We start from the raw sequence: 23932 nt of genomic DNA on the forward strand, positions 1-23932 counted from the left end.
GAGCCCCATGTCTCGCGGAACCAACGAGCTGTGCGCGCGCTCAGGCAGCAGCAAGAAGAAGCTGACAGCGGCGGCAGGTTAGGGGTTAGGGGCGCGAATTACTTGCCTTGCCCCGGGTGCTGACAACCCACGCTACGCCGCTGGATAAAAAGGTTTTATTTGTCTGTTTGTAAAGGGCACTGGGAAACCCCTGTATTTCAGGGGGCTGGACTAGGTGGCCTTTGGGGTACCCCTGGGGTGGGAGTCACCGCCAGCTCTACAGTGCTATAATTCTAACCTTCACGGCCATTTTTCCAAAAATGGGAAGAAGCAGAAGTCCCAGCAGAGGAGGAACGGATACCAAAACTTATGGAATATGCAGAAATGGTGAAACGTACTGTAAGAATAAGAAATCAATATAACTATTTATTTATATATATATATACAATAATTAATTATTACAATATTATTAATATTATTATTATTACAATAATCACGCCAATGTTTTTACCTGTTTACAATTTATCTGTAACTATTCAAGAAACCATTTCCATTAAAATATATATATATATATATATATTTATATATATACACACACACACACGAATGGAAATGGTTACAGAATGGAAATCCGTAACCAAGTTACAGATAAATTGTAAACAGGTAAAAACATTGGCGGGATTACTGTAATAAACCTGCAGTTTCATAAGAGTATATATTTAAAGAAGATGAATAAATGAGCAAATTTAAGTTACTTTGGATATGCAGAAGATGTAATAAACTGAAGGGGACTGCAGAAAGAGGGGGAGGGAAGGAAGTCAAGTTTTGAAATGTCGAAATGATTGAAAAATTAGTGAGATGTATAAACTTGAAAAGTATAAATAAAAAAATAATAATTAAAAAATAGAAAAATTCTAACCTTCATGGAAGATAGGGCTACTGATGGCTACCAGCCACAGTGCTTCTGAGTACCAGTTGCTGGAAGCCACAGGGATCGTGGGTTCGAATCCTGATTTGTGGTTTCCCATTGGGTTGGCCACTGTGAGAACAGGATGCTGGACTCGATGGGCCTGATCCAACAGGCTCTGCTTGTGTTCCAACTTCAGAGCTGTGCCTCTGTCAAGTGATGGACAGGTCAGGTGACTGACAGGCGGGTGGGCGGCCTCACTCATCTGTCAGGAGTTGGCCGATGGGAATCATAGAATTGGAAGGGACAGCAAGGGTTGTCAACCCCCTGCAATCCAGGAATCCTTTGCCCAACGTGGGGCTCGAACCCACGAACCTGAGATTAAGAGTCTCGTGTTCAACCGACTGAGCTTTCTCGGGTGTGGCGGGGGAGAGGGGGAATGATAGAGCTACCCACCCCCGGTTGAAATTTCTTGTAAATATCCCTCCTGACACCCCAAGGGGAACAGATACACACAAGCACTCCAAAGCAAGTACAGTGGTACCTCAGGTTACATACGCTTCAGGTTACAGACACTTCAGGTTACAGACTCCGCTAACCCAGAAATAGTACCTAGGGTTAAGAACTTTGCTTCAGGATGAGAACAGAAATCGTGCTCTGGTGGCGCAGCGGCAGCGGGAGGCCCCATTAGCTAAAGTGGTGCTTCAGGTTAAGAACAGTTCCAGGTTAAGAACAGACCTCCGGAACGAATTAAGTTCTTAATCCAAGGTACCACTGTACTAGCAACCCAACCGCATTCCTGCTGCAGGGTCGTCCGAGTAACAGTGACACAGAAGATCTCTTGCAATTCCTGATTAACCCAAACGACATCTACGAATCGAGGAGCCCCATCACCTCGCCAGAGAGTGACAGCGGGATCTCAGACGATCCCCACGCGGACCCCCCTGTGCAGAGTGAGCTTGGGCCCCCAGACTTATCGGCCACCGTCATCTATGAGGTTATTTGTGACATGGGTATGGTGGAGGAGGCGACCGGGCCTGATCCTGTCTTCTCCAACCCCTTAGGTAAGTGTGCAGGATTCTTTATTTTACTGCATTGCGTTGCATTCGTCTCCCGCCCTTTCCCGCAAGGAACTCAAGATGGCTTCATTGGCTCTCATAAAAATAATAATAATTACCGTATTTTTCGCTCTATAACACGCACCAGACCATAACACACACATAGTTTTTAGAGGAGGAAATCAAGAAAAAAAATATTCTAAACGAAATAGTGGATATATGATTTTTGTGATTCATGCTGTGGCCACAGACATGTGAACTGACAATGAGTTTGGAGTAGCCCAATGCAAAAATCCTGAGGATCCATGTGGATCCATGCTTTGTAATCACGGAGGAGGGAAGGAAGGGGAACCATGGATCCTCTGCTCACGACTGCAGCAGATCCGCCCCCCCCCCCCGCCACCCGCAGGCATTCGCTCCATAACACGCACAGACATTTCCCCTTACTTTCTAGGAGGAAAAAAGTGAGTGTTATGGTGCCAAAAATGCGGTATTATTATTTATTTATACCCCGCCCATCTGGCTGGGCTTCCCCAGCCACTCTGGGCAGCTTCCAAAAAATATTAAAATACTGTGATACATCAAACATTAGAAGCTTCCCTAAACATTAAAAGCTTCCCTAAACTTAATGCCCACAGCAACGCTATGGGGTAGTTTAGGCCAGGGGTCAGCAAACTTTTTCAGCAGGGGGCCAGTCCACTGTCCCTCAGACCTTGTGGGGTGCCGGACTATATTTTTTCTGGGGGGGAGAACGAATTCCTATGCCCCACAAATAACCCAGAGATGCATTTTAAATAAAAGCACACATTCTACTCATGTAAAAACACGCTGATTCCCAGACCGTCCACGGGCCGGATTGAGAAGGCAATTGGGCCGGATCCAGCCCCGGGGCCTTAGCTTGCCAACCCATGTGTTAGGCTGAGAAGTGGTAACTGGCCCAAGAGCACACCCAATGAGCTTCATGGCCATTCGAACCCTGGTTTCCCAGGTCCTAGTCTGACGCTCTAACCACTACACCACACTGCTGTATTCAAGAAACTCAAGGAGAATGAAGCTATATCAATGGCTGCTAGCCATGGGGACTATGTTCCACCTCTGCTCTTCAGAGACAACATGCTCTGAACGACAGTTGCCGGGAAATTCAAGTGGGGCGAGTTGTTGGTGTGCTCAGGTCCTGATTTATTTATTTCCTTAAAAAATTATATACCGCTCGATTGTGAAAGGAAAAGGAAAACCTCAAAGGGGGTTGCAAAATAATAAAACAATGAAATGAGTACTCAAGAAAACCAATTAAAAAAAATCATTTGAAATAATTAAAATCAACAATAAGCTAAAAAGCAGATGAAAAGACATGTCAGTGTTCTACGTGTCCGGAAAGGCTAGCCTGAACAATGTTTTTAGCAGGCACCGAAATGAGTACAGCAAAAAAGGCACCGGCCTTGTGTCAATTGGCAGGGAGTTCCAAAGTGCTGGTGCTGCCACACTGAACGATTGAGTTCTTAGAAATGCAGAATGAGTATTTTTTAAAATATTTATTTATTTATTTATTTATTTATACCCCGCCCATCTGGCTGAGTTTCCCCAGCCACTCTGGGAGGCTCCCAATCAAATGTTAAAAACAGTACAGCATCAAATATAAAAACTTCCCTGAACAGGGCTGCCTTCAGATGTCTTTTAAAGATAGGATAGCTGCTTATTTCCTTCACGTCTGAAGGGAGGGTGTTCCGCAGTGCGGGCGCCACTACCGAGAAGGCCCTCTGTCTGGTTCCCAGTACCCTCACTTCTCGCAATGAGGGAACCGCCAGAAGGCCCTCGGCGCTGGATCTCAGTGTCCAGGCTGAACTTGTAACAGTGACAGTTATGCAGGTTGATGCAAGTCCCACCTTTACCTTGGGGCAAAGCGTTAGAGGTATTTAGACTAAGTCTGTTTTCCAAACTTGCCCCCTTTCTGACTGGCCCCATGCCTCTTTCGTTCCTCCCCACCAGAGAACTGGACACCTCCAGCAATACTCCCTGAGGCCTGTGTTATGAGCGAAGTGTCACTCGGGCTCTTGGAGAATGTGACCAGATCCAACGTGGAAGACATTCCTGTGCCCCAGGTAAGTAATAATGGAACTGATCTTCAGGGGTGTCTTGTCCGGGGCCTAATTTGCACTGTGCATGCAAAGCTTTGTCACCCCACTTTAAACAGTCGTGCTTTCCCCCAAAGAAAGTAGTTTGTTAAGGGTACTGAGAGTTCTTAAGAGGCTCCCCACACAGCAACAATTCCCTGATTGTTAAACCACACTGAGGGAAATAGTAAAGGTAAAGGGACCCCTGACCATTAGGTCCAGTCGTGGCCGACTCTGGGGTTGCGGCGCTCATCTCGCTTTATTGGCCGAGGGAGCCGGGGTACAGCTTCCGGGTCATGTGGCCAGCATGACTAAGCCGCTTCTGGCGAACCAGAGCAGCGCACGGAAATGCCGTTTACCTTCCTGCTGGAGCGGTACCTATTTATCTACTTGCACTTTGAGGTGCTTTCGGACTGCTAGGTTGGCGGGAGCTCACCCCGTCGTGGGGATTCGAACCACCAACCTTCTGATCGGCAAGCCCTAGGCTCTGTGGTTTAACCCACAGCACCACCCGTGTCCCCACACTGAGGGGAATGGGAGTCTCCTAACAACTCTTATCCCCCTTAACAAACTACACTTCCCGATATTCTTTGGGGGAACCATGACTGTTTAATGTGGGATGATACAGCTTTACATGTATACTGCGGATGGAGCCCTGGTTTGGCCTGGTCTTCCAGAGGAGCATGTGAATCAAGGCAGATTAGGTGTTTCAGCACCACAGACAGCTCCAATAGACATACAGTGGTACCTCAGGTTAAGTACTTAATTCGTTCTGGAGGTCCGTTCTTAACTTGAAACTGTTCTTAACCTGAGGTACCACTTTAGCTAATGGGGCCTCCTGCTGCTGCCGCGCCGCCAGAGCACGATTTCTGTTCTCATCCTGAAGCAAAGTTCTTAACCTGAGGTACTATTTCTGAGTTAGCGGAGTCTGTAACCTGAAGCGTATGTAACCCGAGGTACCACTATACTTTGCTCCCACAAAGGCTAGAAGTAGACAGAGGCCTTTTGAGCCACTGTCTGCCATCCACCTCTCCTAGGCTGTACTCACATGGCTTTCAGCACCACAGACAGCTCCGAGTGAGCCACTTGGCTCTCACAAAGGAAACAGGTGGCCTGAGGCCTTTTGAGCCTCTGTGGCATCCAGTGGGAAGGAAAACGGTGTTTCCATGCGCTGCTCTGGTTTGCCAGAAGCGGCTTAGTCATGCTGGCCACATGACCCAGAAGCTGTACTCCGGCTCCCTCGACCAGTAAAGCGTGATGAGCGCCGCAACCCCAGAGTCGTCTGCGACTGGACCTAACGGTCAGGGGTCCCTTTATCTTTTACCTCTCTCCCTTTGTGAGAACAAAAAAAAATTCCTTCCAGTAGCACCTTAAAGACCAACTAAGTTAGTTCTTGGTATGAGCTTTCGTGTGCATGCACACTTCTTCAGATCCCTTTGTGAGAACTGCCATATTCCTCCAGACCAGTCTTCTGGACTCTCACCCAGACCTATGAGGTTGGTTGGAAGGCAGACGGTTCCTCAGGGCCTAGGGGGAGCTGCCTGCAAGCGTCCTGGCTCTGGCCTCACGGGCCCTGGGGCTGTGGGATGTGGGGTCCAGAGGGCCTTCACCTGCCAGCCTCAGGCTTAATGAGCCTCAGATCTCCAACATCAAACTCGGAGTCAGATATCTGTCCCGGCTCCTTAGCTGGCAACTCTGCAGACTCACTGCTAGACTCTGCAAAATCCCAGCTGTCGCACACAGATGATGTCATATCAAGGGACAAGAGTGGATGTCTTGACAGCACAAGCATTGTTGAGAGCCATGAGCATACTAGAAGCTTTTGTAGGGCTCGGGGAGTGTTACATGACCCGCCGTGGCTCACAGCTCTTATTCGGCTTCCATATTCGGCTTGTTGGCTCCTCCCTTTTGCCACAGGGGGGTGCTAGTGCATAGTCCACTACCTCCCTCTAACCACCACCACCAGTTTATCAGAGATGGCAGACTGGAGCCTGACCCCTACTCATGACTCCAAAGTCATGGAAGGCCTGTGATTAGTCCTGTGGTATTTCCACATTGACACCCAAAATGCCATCATGGCGCATTCTACACATGCTTAAAAAAGGTAAAGGTAAAGGGACCCCTGACAGTTAAGTCCAGTCGCAAACGACTCTGGGATTGCGGCACTCATCTCGCTTTACTGGCCGAGGGAGCCGATGTTTGTCCGCAGACAGTTTTTCTGGGTCATGTGGCCAGCATAAATAAGCCACTTCTGGTGAAACCAGAGCAGCGCACAGAAACGCCGTTTACCTTCCCGCTGGAGTGGTACCTATTTATCTACTTGCACCTGAACTGCTAGGTTGGCAGGTGCAGGGACCGAGCAACGGGAGCTCACCCCATCGCGGGGATTCGAACCGCCAACCTTCCGATCGGCAAGCCCTGCCTCAGTGGTTTAGACCACAGCGCCACTTGCGTCCCTTGCACATGCTTAGGGGGCCTCTTTTCCGGCCAATCCAGACAGCAGACGAGAATCCTGGCTGATGATGCAATAGGACCCCATTTGTGAAACGAAGCAGGTCCCAAAAGAACTATCTCCCCGAGAGAGGGTGATTTGCAAAGGGGTGTTGTGGCGATCACACAGGGTCCCCGGACGTTTGACGGTCTATTGATCCCTCTGCCACCACTGTGCTCGCTTCCCTGCTGCCACCAACCCGTTTCTCTCGGGTACACACTGAGTCCAGACAGTTGTTAACATCAAACCAAATAAACAAGTTTATTTTATAAGCATTAACAAGTTTATGGTTTCAGATAATTTTTCTTGTCAGTTTCTTAACCTTAGTTTCTTTACCGGCCTACACCTTCCTAATACCTTCTGACTGATTATCGCAACTGTTTAATTGACTCCTCTTAACAGATTCTCTCACATCACACTAGCCCAACCCACAGACTTATCCTCCCTCTGTCTTCTCTAATTCCAGACTGACTTCTTAACAACTCTAACTCCTCCCCTTGGGTTCCTATTGGTTAATCATTTTACCCTTACAGTGGTGCCTCGCAAGACGAAATTAATCCGTTCCGCGAGTCTCTTCGTCTTGCGGTTTTTTCGTCTTGCGAAACACGACTATTAGCGGCTTAGCGGCTTTAAGAAAAAGGAAACAAACTGCAAGCCCATAGGGAAATTCGTCTTGCAGAACGACTCAAAAAACGGAAAACTCTTTCGTCTTGCAAGGCATTTGTCTTGCGAGGTACCCCTGTAGTTAACCCTTTCCTTATGACCCAGTATGATGTCACACACCTAGGAGGGAAAACGCCACAAGGCAGCTAACACACTCTTCCTCTGCTGTGGGGCAGGATCCTTTTGAGCCACTGCAACTCCAGGGCCTCTACTTGACGGAGGAGGAGAAGCGGCTCCTGAGCGAGGAAGGGATCTTGCTGCGCTCTGACCTCCCACTCACCAAGGTACGTGGCTGCAGAAGCCAGCAGAGACATTTCCCCCATCCCAGGAGAAATGGAGACCACTCGAGATGACCAGGGTTTTCATCCAGTTTGGTAGCTCTCCTTGGGTTATTTCTTAATTTAAAAAAAAAAAAAATATGTGCATGTTGCTTTTATCTCTTTTTAATGCTACATTAAGAGTTATTTAGCCACCAGGCACTGTCGCCAGTGCTGGATTTACGTATAAGCTAAACAAGCTATAGTTTAGGGCCCCACTCTCTTGGGGACCCCAAAAAATTAAAGGGGGGGGAACCTGGATGTGCATTTCCAAAATATAAGATAAAAAACAAATAAAATAAAACCTACATACAGCAACAGTGTTTTGTGTTGTGTAGCCTCCTATGATGTAAATAACGGGACCCATCTGCTAGCCTGCTTCCTAAAATATCACTGGTAATTATTTCACTATTAATATGCTTCTTTTAAATTGTATTTCACTATTAATATACAGTACGTCTTAATTGTATGTCAGTTCAACAATTACTTTGACAAAATACATATTTTGTTATGTGCAAATGGCTTTAGGTACCTATTAGGTCCATAAATTACCATGTAGCATATATTCAACACAAAAAACAGTGACAATTTGTTGTTGACAAAGGACAGCTGGACATATAAAGGGCCCATTACCTTCAGTAGCTTAGGGCCTCATCAAACCTATATCCAGCCCTGACTGTGGCCCATTGGGATTGGGGAGTGGAAGGCATGGAGACTACCAGGAGGCGGGGCTAGAATAAATGAGAGGCGGAGCCAAGCAATGCAAGTCTTCTCCCCATCCTCCTCCCTGTCGAGTTCTCCCCAAAGTGTCTAAATAGTAATAGTAGTAATCGTAATTTATTATTTGTACCCCGCCCATCTGGCTGGGTTTCCCCAGCCACTCTGGGCGGCTTCCAACAAAGATTAAAATGTCACACATTAAAAACTTCCCTGAACAGGGCTGCCTTCAGATGTCTTCTAAATGTCAGGTAGTTGTTTATCGCTTTGACATCTGATGGGAGGGCGTTCCACAGGGCGGGCGCCACTACCAAGAAGGCCCTCTGCCTGGTTTCCTGTAGCTTAACTTCTCGCAATGAGGGAACCACCAGAAGGCCCTCGGCGCTGGACCTCAGCGTCCGGGCAGAATGATGGGGGTGGAGACGCTCCTCCAGGTATACTGGGCCGAGGCCGTTTAGGGCTGTAAATGTCAGCACCAACACTTTGAATTATGTTCGGAAAGCGCGAAAACCACAAAAACTGATCTCAGAGGCGCACTAGGAATCAGGCAAAGCTATACCCCAAAATCTATTTACAGTGGTACCTTGGGTTAAGTACTTAATTTGTTCCGGAGGTCTGTTCTTAACCTGAAGCACCACTTTAGCTAATGGGGCCTCCCACTGCCGCCGCACCGCCGGAGCACGATTTCTGTTCTCATCCTGAAACAAAGTTCTTAACTGGAAGCACTATTTCTGGGTTAGCAGAGTCTATAACCTGAAGCGTATGTAACCTGAAGCATATGTAACCTGAAGCATATGTAACCCGAGGTACCACTGTACTTATAGCATTTATATCCCACCTTTTCCCTCCAAGGAGCTCTGTACCTGCTTCTCCCCGCTCCTCATTAGATTTCCACAACAACCCTGAGAGGTAGGTTAGGCCAAGGGGCAGTAACCAGGCCCAAGGTCACACCGAGCCAACTTCATGGCCAAGTGGGATTTGACCTCTGGACTCTCCCAGGTCCAAGTCAGACATGCTAACTGCTTCGACCCCCTGGCTCACCCAGTCACCCCACTCATGTTCACCCAGCAGTGACTTTCAGGTGTAGTTCGTGGACATGTAGATAGATTATTGAAAGATAAAAAATAATGTGTATACAATTGTAAGTGTAAAATAAGACGTGAAAAGGGGAGGAGGAAGGAAAAGGAAAAGGAGAGATAACACCCATACAAAACAAAAACAGAACTTATCGATATTACAAGTTTGTTATTCTAGTTAACCTACATTTAATCTAGGACTCAGCTACATTAGTCAAAAAACAGCATTTTGAAAGCGTTATAAAAATGCAACACCAGATGGCGCTGGAGAGTAAAAAATTTGTGATTTTTTTTTCCATAGCATTTTTTTCCTCATCTAATTTCTGACTTACGGTATTTATAGTGGGCGGTTTTCCTGTGTATAGATCCAACCTTAATACAATGTTTATAGAAATGGATTCCAAATATCATTAAATTTGTTAGTGACAAGTCTATGTGTATACTATGTGCAATATGTTCATGTGCTGTGAGTTTTTACATACCTTCGTTGAAGGGAACTGCAGTTTTATTTCTCCAGTTCATCAATACCTGTCTTTTTGGCCATAGTATGGGCGCAGAGTCCATTCATATTTGTTAGGTTCCACGTATTGGGTATATAATTCCAAAGCATATTTTCCTCAGCAAATAGTTTGGGGATTTCTGAACTATATTCTGTGAACTTCAAGCTCGCCCCAAAGCTCTGTGTGCATCTAAAAGGTTCTCTCGCCCCTCGCCCTCTTCAACAGGCAGAGGAACGGATCCTGAAGAAGGTGCGGAGGAAAATCCGGAACAAGCAGTCGGCGCAGGACAGCCGACGTCGCAAGAAAGAATATATTGATGGGCTGGAGAGCCGGTGAGAGTGGGGTCTGTGGCGTGGGGACCCCTGTCCATTTTGCATCTCAGATTCCCCTTCCTGTACTCCCAGCCACAAGGCACAGGGTAGAAATTCAAGCCAATTTGAATTCAAAGGTGAACTTACCTACCGTATTTTTTGCTCTATAAGACGCACCAGACTGACGAGAACCCGCTCGCCATCTGTAAATAATCAGCCTCACACCAAAATGGGTTGTAGAAATCTGGCCGCAGCTCTCCCTAGAAGCTGCTGGAGCACAGCCTTTATTGTGTGTCCACGAAAAGATACAAATTCAAGGAAAGAGCTTTGCCTCAATCAGCAGATAAAAGACAATACAATACATTAGTCTCATGTTCTCACACCAGACCACGTATTTGATCATGCTATGCTACGTGGACCAATCATTGGATGGCATGAGCTCTCCACGCGTTGATCATGCTCCCAAGCAATGCTTTCTGTTATGAAATCATCCTTGCAATAATAAACTTTTGCCCATGCTCTTATGGACAAATGACCATATTCCCACATCCCCTCTTTTCTTATTTATATTATAAGAGGGACCCTTAATCATATATTTCATTACATTGGGAAATCAAAGAGGGTAGGCATTGAATACAGCACACCATAATAAAACCAACAATACATGCAATTACAATCAATAATATTTTTCTTAACTATGTTCTATTAGGTAGCCAAGAAAACAACCATTCCATGGATCAAAACCTTCGGGTGGATTCAAAGGATTATGGGCTATCATTTGTTCCATATAATCAGTAGTAGCAGAGATATTAGTCAATTGATCAGATATATACATGCAACAATGAGAATGAATCAAGGCACAAACTCCATCTTAGGAAGCAAGGATTACATAAAAAATTTTAAGCGCTACATCTCTTATTTCTGACATTTATTTCAAAATCATTTTGCTCAGCAACTAACTGGCACTAGCCAAGCATATCCCGCTTGCTGTAACTAAAAAGATTGCAACAAGGTAGAGAACAGAGCCCATTGTCTTCTCAGGCCCTGCTAAAGAACCACATTGCAACTTGCTTTCTGTCCGGGAACCATGCCAAAGCACAAGAATGAAACAACTGGAACACACTGAAATCCCCTCACCCCCTGTCCTGCCAAGAGTCCACAATAGTTCCAAGACAGCTTTCTGTACATGCTCAGGGGAACACACCATGGGGCAGGATTCCTGAGGGAGGAGAAAAGAAGAAGAGATCTGGGGGGTAAAATCCAAGCGATGCCAGTATAGCGAGGGCATCCTTCAAAGCCAGGCTCAGTTCCCAAACAAGAGGCAGCAAAACTGTCATGATATTTGGTGGCTGAAGTGGCGTCCCAGGGAAAAGAGGGGCCAGTGTGGCAGAGACGAAGATGGCCTTTCAACGTGCCAGGAAACACTGGAACAGCTGTAGAAGGTGACTCCATCCAGGGCACGTCAATGTGGCGATGTCTCCGACTGCAGTGCAGGTTGAGGTCAGGTGGGAGGTCATCACTGGCAGACAGAGTAAAATACGGTTTCAAGGCGCTGGTGTCTCCTTGGGCGAAGACGAAGTGAAGTTCAGCAGGCGTAAAATCCTTTCTGCCAAATACCCAGGGTGGCCAGTGTGAGATCTAAGATGTGCTTCATAAAATTGACAAGTCCTGGCCTGTATCAAAGATGGGGCACTTTGTGCTGGGGTGACATTGCTGTGCGATAGATCTGCACTGCGCATGAAAATGACCCACTTCGCCACATCCAAAGCAGATTTTATCCTTGGCAGGATTCTGGGACACGGTGGAAGTCAAAGCCGTGGCTAGAAGGCGAGCTTTATGCATCTCAGTGCCCACTGACTGGCAGGCTTTAAGCATATCTGCAATGGCTATATTGGGAGTTGTCATCAAAGGGTGTAGTGCTTGCTTACAGTCCTCATTCGCATTATCAAACTCAAGCTGGCGAACAATCACTTCTTGGGCTGCCATGTCTTGAACTTGCCACTTAAGGGTGTTATACAAGCGATCGACAAATTGTCCAGAAGGCTCTGTAGGATCCTGTCTGACGCTGCCCCAACGGCCATCTCGCTCATTTTTGTCATCAGGTACAGAAGACAAAGCTTCCTTTATGAATCTCAAATCAAACTGTTCTTGCCGGGCTGGGCCTCCCCTGGGAGCAGCAGGAACAATCACAGGAAAGAGATTAGGAGTTGTAGAATCAAAGGCCAGCGACGGAGCAGTGGTGCGAAGGGCCTCTTGAAGTGGGGTGGAAGCGGTGCCAGATGCCTTGGGCAGAGGAGGTGGGGGCTTTGGAGGGACATAAACTGGTAGTTCCGAAGAAGGCAACGTGAGATATAGAGACGAAGGAGGGAGGGTAGGTGAAAAAGCCGATGCAGCAGCCAGGAGAATATTTGCAGGAGTTAAACTCGACATAGCTTTGTAGACTTTACACCAGGCATGTAACACTTTGACATCAATTTGAGGATGGTTCTGGAAAAATTGCCCTATTTTTTCCCAGTCTTTTAAATTCAAAGTGCCATTTTGAGGATACCAGGGGCAGTGGGTGTCCAGGGCTTCTATGAGTGCCTTGAGATCGGCATCCAGGACAACAAGGTTGTTACTGGCCAAGAGAGACTTAAGTTCATCAAAAAACTTCTTCTGTGGTGCAGAAAGAGATAGCCCCATGATAGTGAGAGTAGGGATCCACAAAGGATGAAAAGGAGCGAAACAAGGGGGCACTCACCAGGGATCCTAGGAAGGATGAATGGCGCCTGAAACCCGTGCCGGGCGTGGTGGGTGCTGAGAGAACCGTAGCATCGTGAAGTCCAAAATCAGTCGAAGTCCGAAAGAGACTGCCCCACAAAGGCAGAAGGACAGGGAGCACTCACTGGGATCCGAAGCGGATGAAAAGGGTGTGGTGAGCGCTGGACGATGAGAAACAACGTGGAGTCCGAAGGTAGTCACACGGGGCAACAAATGACGAGAACCCGCTCGCCATCTGTAAATAATCAGTCTCACACCAAAATGGGTTGTAGAAATCTGGCCGAAGCTCTCCCTAGAAGCTGCTGGAGCACAGCCTTTATTGTGTGTCCACGAAAAGATACAAATTCAAGGAGAGAGCTTTGCCTCAATCAGCAGATAAAAGACAATACAATACATTAGTCTCATGTTCTCACACCAGACCACGTATTTGATCATGCTATGCTACGTGGACCAATCATTGGATGGCATGAGCTCTCCACGCGTTGATCATGCTCCCAAGCAATGCTTTCTGCTATGAAATCATCCTTGCAATAATAAACTTTTGCCCATGCTCTTATGGACAAATGACCATATTCCCACACCAGACCACAAGACGCACCTAGTTTTTGGAGGAGGAAAACAAGAAAAAAAATATATTCTGAATCTCAGAAGCCAGAACAGCAAGAGGGATCGCTGCACAGTGAAAGCAACAATCCCTCTTGCTGTTCTGGCTTCTGGGATAGCTGAGCAGCCTGCATTCGCTCCATAAGATGCACACACATTTCCCTTTACTTTTTAGGAGGGAAAAAGTGAGTCTTATAGAGCAAAAAATACGGTAATTTGCACTTAACAGTGCATGAACCGACCCCAGAACTGGCCCTACTAAACATCTTCCAAGACAATAATGCCCACTCACAGCACAAAGAGTTCATAACCCACTTACTCTCAGCAGCCAGAAGAATCATAGCCAGACACTGGAGAGACCTGTCAGGAGTAAGCATAGACCAATCGTATCAAATAGTATAAGGGACGTGGGTGGCACTGTGGGTTAAACCACGACTGGACCTAATGGTCAGGGGTCCCTTTACCTTTACCTATCAAATAGTATGGGAGATAGCCTTATTAGAAAAACTAACCAACAATCTGAAACCGACACGGGGACAAACAGAGGAAGACAACTTCACCCCGGTATGGTTTATCACATACACAGCCCAACAAGACAAATCAAATCAAATATCTTTAATACGGTCAATGACCAGAAAACAGTTTATAAAATATGACATTATAAGTAGTATTGAGCTACAAATACCAGTAGAAATATAGCCAATTCACAGAATTGGTGCTTATATTTATGACCAATTTTCGGCTTTTAAGGTTTCAAAATTCAATTCAAATGTCACTACTGTTTATTATCATTCCTTCGATGTTTACAATTTAAACTCCGTTGCTGACATCATTGCTCGTCTTACTCTTGTTGCAATGTAACAGTACTTTGCCACAGGCCTGTTGATTTCGGTCTCTTTGTCATCTAAGAGGTGTCTGATATAGGTGTCGTCTGTACTACGAGGTATTTTCCTCAGAATCGGCTCAATCAGCTCTTTTCTTGAGTCTCGATATAATGGGCAGTATAAGATGACGTGCTCGATGGTTTCAATTTCGTTGCTGTTACAGGGACATAATCTTTGTTCTATCTTTTGTTGTATCTTCCCTCTAGGAGAGCTGAAGGGAGAGCATTAAAGCGGGCCCTGGAAAATGCCCATCGGTGTTTAGCGTTGTGTAGTATTTTGAGATAGTTTGCTAGATGGGGCCTTTGGGAATTGAATAGGAGTTTATAAGTTATCGGAAGTTGATTAAAGTCATTTTGGGCTTCAATGTCCCTGAGTCTATCTTTGATTATGTTCTTGGCCCTTCCTCTTTCTAAGCTTAATAAATACTCTGGGGAGAGACCATATGTGGCCAATTTTCTGAGAATGCCCTTCGACCAACTAGATTGGAATTTGTCAAGAAGCATCAGGGAAAGTAGTCCAACCGGCGAGTTGTTAAGTCTTAGCCAAGTGCATAAGGTTCTTAACCATACTTGGACTTTGATGCTGTATAAGCCCGCTTCCAGTCGTAGGGCGGCGTTTGGGACGCATTTGGGTGTTTGCAGGAGTGATCTAAGGAAACCTGATTGTATCTTTTCATATTGGTCTAGATTAGAGAGGGAGACGAGTGGTGCACCGTATAGTATTTGTGCTGTTGGTTTTGCAACGAATAGTTTAATTGTAGCAGGAATGAAATTTCCTCCCGTTGTACGATGGAATCTTAAAATTGCTGTTGTACTTTTTTGTGCTGTAGAGGAGCTGTAATTTATGTGGGCAGTCTTCTTCCTTGTTGCTTGGAATATGACTCCTAGGTATTTAAAGCATGACACTTGTTCGATCTCCTGATTGTCTAATTTCCATCTGTATATTTTTCTTTTGTTAGAGAAAACCATGATTTTTGTTTTTTGATAGTTCACTGCTAGTTTCTCTTCTCTACAGTATTGGGATAAGCTGTTAAGGGCTCTCTTGAGGCCCTTCTGAGTCTGGGACAGTATAACCGCATCGTCTGCATAGAGTAGGATAGGCAGTTTTTTGTCTGCTAATTTTGGGGCGTGTGTATCCGCTCCTTGTAGGTGGTCTATTAGGGAGTTTATGTAGATGTTGAACAAAAAGGGGGCCAAGATGCATCCTTGTTTAACTCCCTTTGTTGTTCTAATGAAATTAGAGAGTTGACCTTCTTGGCTACATCTTATACGAAGTCGTGTGTTGTTGTACAGTTTGAATATTAATAGCAGCAAACGTCGGTCGATGGATGATTTGTTGAGTTTGTCCCAGAGTCGGGTTCTTGAGATGGAAAAACTAACCAACAATCTGAAACCGACATGGGGACAAACAGAGGAAGACAACTTCACCCCGGTATGGTTTATCACATACACAGCCCTACAAGACAACAACAAGAACCCGCCAACAGCATACGAATCAATCTGGCTAACCTGATCCAAAAACACGCACAGACCCCACTCACACACAAAAACAAAATTTACCACAGCTAGTCAAAGACAGCCAACCACAACCGAGGCCATGGGTAGACAAACTAAGGCCCGGGGGCTGGATCCAGCCCAATTGCCTTCTAAATCTGGCCCGCGGGCAATCCAGGAATCAGCGTGTTTTTACATGAGTACACTGTGTGCTTTTATTTAAAAAGCATCTCTGGGTTATTTGTGGGGCATAGGTATTCATTCATATATATTTTTTCCAAAATATATTTTGGCCCGCCCCCCAGGTCTGAGGAACAGTGGACTGGCCGCCTGCTGAAAAAGTTTGTTGACCCCTGTTCTGGGCCAAACCCAACCTCACTCACCACCAAAGGAATACAGTGGTACCTCGGGTTAAATACTTAATTCGTTCCAGAGGTCTGTTCTTAACCTGAAACTGTTCTTAACCTGAAGCACCACTTTAGCTAATGGGGCCTCCTGCTGCTGCCGTGCCACCACTGCACGATTTCTGTTCTCATCCTGAAGCAAAGTTCTTAACCTGAAGCACTATTTCTGGGTTAGCGGAGTCTGTAACCTGAAGCGTATGTAACCTGAAGCGTATGTAACCCGAGGTACCACTGTACAAGTAAATAGTAAAGAGAACCCGCACAAGCTACGCTGACACAAAACCCCACACGTACACTAAGTAAAATAGAAACATCGCCACCCGACACAACCCCCACTCACCATTCCCCCTCCACCTCTTCCCCCCTTTTCTTCCTAATGTAGCACTAATGTTTCAACAAATGAAACTGATCTGTAGAAAATGTAACTTGGAAAAAGAGACATTGCACATACGTTTGCAAACCAAGAAATCTTTAGTAAACATATATTTAAGAAAAAAACAAAAACAGTGCATGAACCAGAACACAGCTTTCCTTCGGAATTCACACTTCTCTAAAGACTGCAGTGCGGTTCTCCAGCCAGGTTAACAAAAAAGCATATACTAGCACAGCATGTGCCTATAAAGACAGCCGACACTACCCTGAGACAGAGTGAGGCCATGGCCTCAGGCAGCTAATTTTGGGTGACATGGAAGGGCATCAAATCCTTCATCCTCTCCATCCCGTCTTTACATCTCTGCAAATGCATTTAACATGTGATCCCTGATAGGCTGGGACATACGTCTAGGTCAGCAGTAATGGGACTTGCGGTTCTCCAGAGGTTGCTGGACTCCAGCTCCCATTATCGCTGGCCGTTGGCCATATTTTGCTGAGGCTTGTGGGAGGTGGAGTTCAACAACTTTGGGAGAATCTTCTCCACCATGAAAGGTGCCTATTGGCTAGCATCCGTGACGTCACCAACTCACCTTTCTTTGCAATCTGTGGCACAGTTTTCCAGTGTGTGCAGGCTGTTTGGTTGTGTGTGTTTTAAAAGAAGATGATAAAATACAAATGTACAGGTGAGGAATTGTAACTGCTTTCCCCCTTGTTCCTTCCTCGGTAGGGTAGCAGCTTGCTCTGTGCAGAACCAGGAACTGAGGAAGAAAGTGCAGGAACTAGAGACCCACAACATGTAAGTCTGTTACTGCCCCCCTGAAAGCAAGGTCCTTCCTTTTGTTACCAGCAGGCAAGAGGATAGTGTCCATTGGGAAAGCTTCACTTGAAATTTAATTGCCAGAAGACCAGTAAATCACACCAGGATCACATTCACCTGGAGCTATGCCAGCTGCTTTTGATGCTTTTGAATTATGGTGCTGGAGGAGACTCTTGAGAGTCCCCTGGACTGCAAGAAGATCAAACCTATCCATTCTGAAGGAAATCAGCCCTGAGTGCTCACTGGAAGGACAGATCCTGAAGCTGAGGCTCCAATACTTTGGCCACCTCATGAGAAGAGAAGACTCCCTGGAGAAGACCCTGATGTTGGGAAAGATGGAGGGCACAAGGAGAAGGGGGCGACAGAGGACGAGATGGTTGGATAGTGTTTTCGAGGTTACCAGCATGAGTCTGACCAAGCTGCGGGGGGCAGTGGAGGACAGGAGTGCCTGGCGTTCTCTGGTCCATGGGGTCACGAAGAGTCGGACACGACTAAACGACTAAACAACAACATGCCAGCTGCACTGGCTCCCGATGGAGTACAGGATCAGGTTTAAGGTGCTGGTTTTAACCTTTAAAGCCCTATATGGCCTAGGACCCTTGTACCTACGGGACCACCTCGCCTGGTATGTCCCACAGAGGCCCTTATGGACTTAAAATAAAAACATCTTGGAGATCCCAGGCCACAGAGAGGTTAAAGGTAAAGGGTAAAGGGACCCCTGACCATTAGGTCCAGTCGTGACCGACTCTGGGGTTGCGGCGCTAATCTCGCTTTACTGGCCGAGGGAGCCAGCGTACAGCTTCCGGGTCATGTGGCCAGCATGACTAAGCCGCTTCTGGCGAATAGAGCCCAAGAAAGTAAAATCTCTCACTGCCTCCATTTCTTCCCCTTCTATTTGCCAGAAGGTGATGGGACCAGTGGCCATGATCTTTGTCTTTGTCCATGGAGTTTTCTTGACAGGGATACTGGAGTGGCTTGCCGGTTCCTGCTCCAGGTGGATCACGTTTGGTCAAAACTCTCCACTATGACCTGTCCATCTTGGGTGGTCCTGCACGACATAGCTCATAGCTTCTCTGAGTTATTCAAGCTCCTTCGCCATGACAAGGCAGTGATCCATGAAGGGGAAGGTTCCATTTACCCAGCAGCAATAGACATTGTTGTTGTTTAGTCATGCCCAACAATTTGTGACCTCATGGACCAGAGCATGCCAGGCACTCCTGTCTTCCACTGCCTCTCTCATGCTGGTAGCTTCAAGAACACTGTCCAACCATCTCGTCCTCTGTCGTCCCCTTCTCCTTGCGCCCTCCATCTTTCCCAACATCAGGGTCTTTTCCAGGGAGTCCTCTTCTCATGAGGTGGCCAAAGTCTTGGAGCCTCAGCTTCAGGATCTGTCCTTCCAGTGAGCACTCAGGGCTGATTTCCTTAAGAATGGAGAGGTTTGATCTTCTTGCAGTCCATGGGACTCTCAAGAGTCTCCTCCAGCACCATAATTCAAAAGCATCTATTCTTTGGCAATCAGCCTTCTTTATGGTCCAGCTCTCACTTCCATACATCACTACTGGGAAAACCATAGCTTTAACCATACGGACCTTTGTTGGCAAGGTGAGCAATAGACAATAGACCTAGTTATTCTGCAGTGATTTCACACACAGCATGTGGCAAACATTCTGGCTCCAGATCTGGACATGGGAGACTCAGATGCATTTCCTCTTACAGGTCCCTGCTGGGTCAGCTTCAGAAGCTACAAGGACTCATCAAACAGACCTCCACGAAGGCAGCCCAGACCAGCACTTGCCTCGTGGTAAATTGGGGGGGGGGGACAGAGAACAAAGTGGGGATGGTCATGCTTGGTGATAAGACTCAATACTGGCAAAATCATTTTTCAAAAGAGAACTGCATTGGGTGTGCAGATTTGGAGTGATGTATCTTGGTAAAAAGGTAAAGGTACCCCTGCCCGTAGGGGCCAGTCTTGACAGACTCGGGTTGTGCGCCCATCTCACTTAAGAGGCCATGGGCCAGCGCTGTCCGGAGACACTTCCGGGTCACGTGGCCAGCGTGACATCGCTGCTCTGGCCAGAGCCAGAGCTGCACACGGAAACGCCGTTTACCTTCCCGCTGGTAAGCGGTCCCTATTTATCTACTTGCACCCGGAGGTGCTTTCGAACTGCTAGGTTGGCAGGCGATGTATCTTGGAGGGGGTGTCAAAAATTTGGGGGGGGGGAGAGAATACAGAGGTGGGAGGCCCTTTTCAGTGTTCCCCCTCCCTGGGAATTCCTAGAGTGGTTTAAAAAGGGGGGGCCAACCCCTCTTCTTCCCAGGGAACTCTGAGAATTGTAGCTCTGGGAGGGGAATGGGGTCTCCTTAACAGCTCTCAGCCCCCTTAACGAAATGACAGCTTCCAGGATCCCAGGTGGCTTTAGAAAGGCATGGTTTGGTTTGAATGTGGCTTTGATGGGACAGGATCCCTAAGGCCTGTCTTGTACTTATATGCAAGGATGGGTCTTCATTGTAAATTGGTGTTATGTACGGAGTTGAATAGGATCCAAAATGCAGCAGTCTGATTGGTCCTAGAACAATAGGATTCAGAATGCAGCAGTCTGATTGGTTCTAGAACAATAGGATCCAGAATGCAGCAGTCTGATTGGTCCACGGGAGCCACCCAATCCAGCTCCAGGTGGAAGTAAATCTGCAACCTGATTGGCCTACAGGAGAATCCCGGAATTAGCCAATCACGTGGGGCCCATTGTGTAAATAATGTATATAAAGCAGACATTCTGGGGGTACTTCCATTCCTCCTCAACACTATGAGCTGAATAAAGAGCATGAAATCCACTCTCGACTCCGAGTATATTTCAGAGTTGCTTTGGGTCACTTTGGCGAGGGAAGCAAGTAATCGATATAAATGAATGTGATGGAGACGATCACTCAGTTTACCCTCCAGGTGCACTCCAGCTCCCAGCAGCAACAGCTCCCAGCATGGGCAATGGTGAGGCATGATGGGAGCTGTAGTCCAATAACACCCTGGAAGCACAAAGGCTTCGTATCCCTGCTTTTACACCCATGTGGTTTCTTCAGCGCTTAAATCAACCCTCTCTCCTTCCGCTTCCAGGTCATCATCTTCTCCCTTGGGCTTCTCATCCTGCCCAGCTGCAGCTCCTTCCTTGGGGGGACCCAGGTTAGCCGGGATGACTACAAGCCGTCTGGAGGTAATCATGGGGGGGGGGGGCAAAGTGGGATGAGGGTGACAAGAGAGGAAGAACACGAGTGTGTGTGAAGAGAGGACAGAGATGATCCTTAGGGCCCCTGCCAACTCTATATTCTAATATTCTCCAAATATTCTATATATTCTATATTCTCCAAATTCTATGATTCTGTGGTGTCTCTGATAAGATAGGGCAGGGGTCAGCAAACTTTTTCAGCAGGGGGCTGGTCCACTGTCTCTCAGACCTTGTGGGGGACTATATTTTTTTTGGGGGGGATGAACGAATTCCTATGCCCCACAAATAACCCAGAGATGCATTTTAAATACAAGCACACATTCTACTCATGTAAAAACATGCTGATTCCCGGACCGTCCAGGATTTAGAAGGTGATTGGGCCAGATCCGGCCCCCAGGCCTTAGTTTGCCTACCCGTGAGATAGGGTAAAAAGGTAAAGGACTCCTGGACGGTTAAGTCCAGTCAAAGGCGACTATGGGGTTGCGGCGCTCATCTCGCTTTCAGGTTGAGGGAGCCAGGGTTTGTTCACAGACAGCTTTCCAGGTCATGTGGCCAGAATGACTAAACCGCTTCTGGTGCAACGGGACACTGTGATGGAAACCAGAGCGCACAGAAACACCGTTTACCTTCCCACCACAGTGGTACCTATTTATCTACTTGCACTGGCATGTTTTAGAATTGCTAGGTTGGCAGGAGCTAGGACAGAGCAACGGGAGCTCACCCCGTTGCGGGGATTCGAACTGCTGACCTTCCGATCGGCAAGCCCAAGAGGCTCAATGGTTTAGACCACAGCACCACCCAGGTCCCCTAACCAACTTTTTCATCTCCTTTAGTGATTTCCCGACACATCTTGACCAAGGGCAGCCTTTCTGGTCCGGACGAGTCTCCCGCCACCCGCAGCCCAGAATCGTCGCATGTTCAAATGGAAGAACCCCGAGAGGACGCCAGCGACGGGGACCCAGCGGCCGCTGGTAACCCTGACACCGCCAGGGAGACCGTGATCACCAACACGTTTGATCCAGGGTCACCGAGCGATGTCAAGGAAACTAATTCTAGGAGGCACAAACCAGAGAAAGACCCTACAAAGCAAATGCACGCAGATGAGATGTAGCAAAGACTGGGGATTTGCTCTGCCAGGCAAAAGACACAGCAGGGCGTCCAAGAATCCATCTTGGTGCTGTTCCTCCTTTTCTGGGGCACACGATCCAGCCGGGACCCTGTCTGGGATGGCACAAGCAGCCTAAGATCTCTAGCGGAGAGAACAGATTTTGAGGAAGCTCCCTGGCTGTTCTAGGGAGGCTAGAATTAGGGGCTTTTTATGCCAGTTTTGGCTGAGCCCCCGGGATGTATGGGGAAGCAATCAAGGAGAGCCACAGAGCATGCGCAAAGTGGATTCCCGCTCGCCTCTTGTTGCCAAGTGAAATGCAACAAGCACAGGATCAGAGAAGTTGCCGCTTGGAGTTTAGGAGCATCTGCGAGCCCCAGCACCTATCCCTCTCTCTCTTTCTTAAAAAATTGGAGATTTGGAGCTTGACGTTTTAAGAAGGACAGGGCTGGATGAAGAGAGCGCTGTGTTCTGCTGTTGGTTCTGCTATGTTCTTGTGCCTTTAAACTGGGGATAGGGTGCTGTTTTCGGCCAAAGGGAGACACAGTGCCTTGTGAGTAACCCTTTGGGGGCTGCATGACAATGGGGGGTGCAATGGGAGGCAAGAATCGGTGCAGTGAAGCAATGGATGTGACTCTTAGCTTTGTATAGTAGCCATGCATGCAAAGCACCCCCATTCCAGGCAGACCAGAGGGCTTCATTGCCGCTTGATGGTTTCCTATAGGGGTCTGGTTGGCCACTGTGAAAACAGGATGCTGGACTTAGATGGGCCTTTGGCAAGATCTAGTAGGGCTCTTCTCATGTTCTTATGTTATGATCTTAAGCAGGGGTCAGCAAACTTTTTCAGCAGGGAGCTGGTCCACTGCCCCTCAGACCTTGTGAGGGGCGCTAGGCTATATTTTGAAAAGAAAAAAAAAGAGCGCATTCCTATGCCCCACAAATAACCCAGAGATGCATTTTAAATAAAAGGACACATTCTACTCATGTAAAAACACGCTGATTCCTGGACCATTATATATCGATATTGATATCAATAGATATAACAAATTTATTGATTTTCCAATAAAAACAGCGAATCAACATATCTGAATCATAATCTAATGGGGGGGGGGGCGGACTATATTTTGAACAGGGGAAAATGAACGCATTCCTATGCCCCACAAATAACCCAGAGATGCATTTTAAATAAAAGGACACATTCTACTCATGTAAAAACACACTGATTCCTGGACCAGGCCGGATTTAGAAGGCTATTGGGCCGGATCCACCCCCCGGGCCATAGTTTGCCTACCCATGTTCTTACACAGGGGTCAGCAAACATTTTCAGCAGGGGGCCAGTCCACTGTCCCTCAGACCTTGGGGGGGCTGGACTATCTATCTATCTATCTATCTATATGTATGTGTATGTATGTATATGTATATGTATACGTATATATTTTTTAAAAAATCATTTTTATTGATTTTCCAATAAAAACAGCCAATCAACATATCCGAATCATAATCCAATTGGTGGGCCGGACTATATCTTGAAGAGGGGGGAAATGAACGTATTCCTATGCTCCACAAATAACCCAGAGGAGCATTTTAAATAAAAGCACATATTATACTCATGTAAAAACACGCTGATTCCCGGACCATCTGCGGGCCAGATTTAGAAGGCGATTGGGCCGGATCTGGGCCCTGGGCCTTAGGCTGCCTACCCATGTTCTTAAGACTACCCAGACAACTTAGCACTAAGGTGGTTGGGGGTGGGGGGTTTTTGGGGGGGGGGAGAGAACAGGGTGGATGAAAGAGGATGGCAGACAAAGCCTGACTCAAAGATGAAGTCATATCCCAGGAGAATATTGTGGAAGGCACTCAAAAGGACGTGGCAAGACAAACGAGAGGCAATCTCTGTTTTTTAGGCGGCGGCAGGGGAACGGGAGTGCAGTCTAGTTTACAGAACCATCTCCCTCTCTTGAAATGAGCTCATCTCTTTCCAGTCAGCCAAACGTAGATTACTGAACCATTCAGGGATCCCTCGTCAATTTCTGATGCTCAGGCCTTGGCCCCGGAGGACAAATCATAGAGTTGGAAGGGACCCTGAGGGTCATCTAGTCCAACCCCCAGCAGTGCAGGAATCTCAGCTAAAGCATCCATGACAGAG

The 23932-nt window shown here is 47.0% G+C and overlaps 1 protein-coding gene across 2 annotated transcripts in view; it reads left to right on the forward strand.

Annotated features, from left to right (window-relative positions):
- Positions 1–23932, forward strand: part of CREB3L4 (cAMP responsive element binding protein 3 like 4) — a 33050-nt gene that overhangs the window by 6412 nt on the left and 2706 nt on the right. For both annotated transcript variants that reach the window (XM_079958231.1, XM_079958230.1), the window contains exons 3-10: positions 1695–1950; positions 3931–4043; positions 7386–7493; positions 10045–10151; positions 17374–17442; positions 19180–19264; positions 20573–20669; positions 21515–22664. In XM_079958231.1, the coding sequence (XP_079814357.1) occupies positions 1695–1950; positions 3931–4043; positions 7386–7493; positions 10045–10151; positions 17374–17442; positions 19180–19264; positions 20573–20669; positions 21515–21792 (1113 nt within the window). In that variant the 3' untranslated portion in view covers positions 21793–22664. The remainder of the gene's footprint in view (positions 1–1694; positions 1951–3930; positions 4044–7385; positions 7494–10044; positions 10152–17373; positions 17443–19179; positions 19265–20572; positions 20670–21514; positions 22665–23932) is intronic.

Source organism: Podarcis cretensis (assembly GCF_951804945.1).
Source record: "Podarcis cretensis genome assembly, chromosome: 16".
Classification (NCBI taxonomy): domain Eukaryota; kingdom Metazoa; phylum Chordata; class Lepidosauria; order Squamata; family Lacertidae; genus Podarcis; species Podarcis cretensis.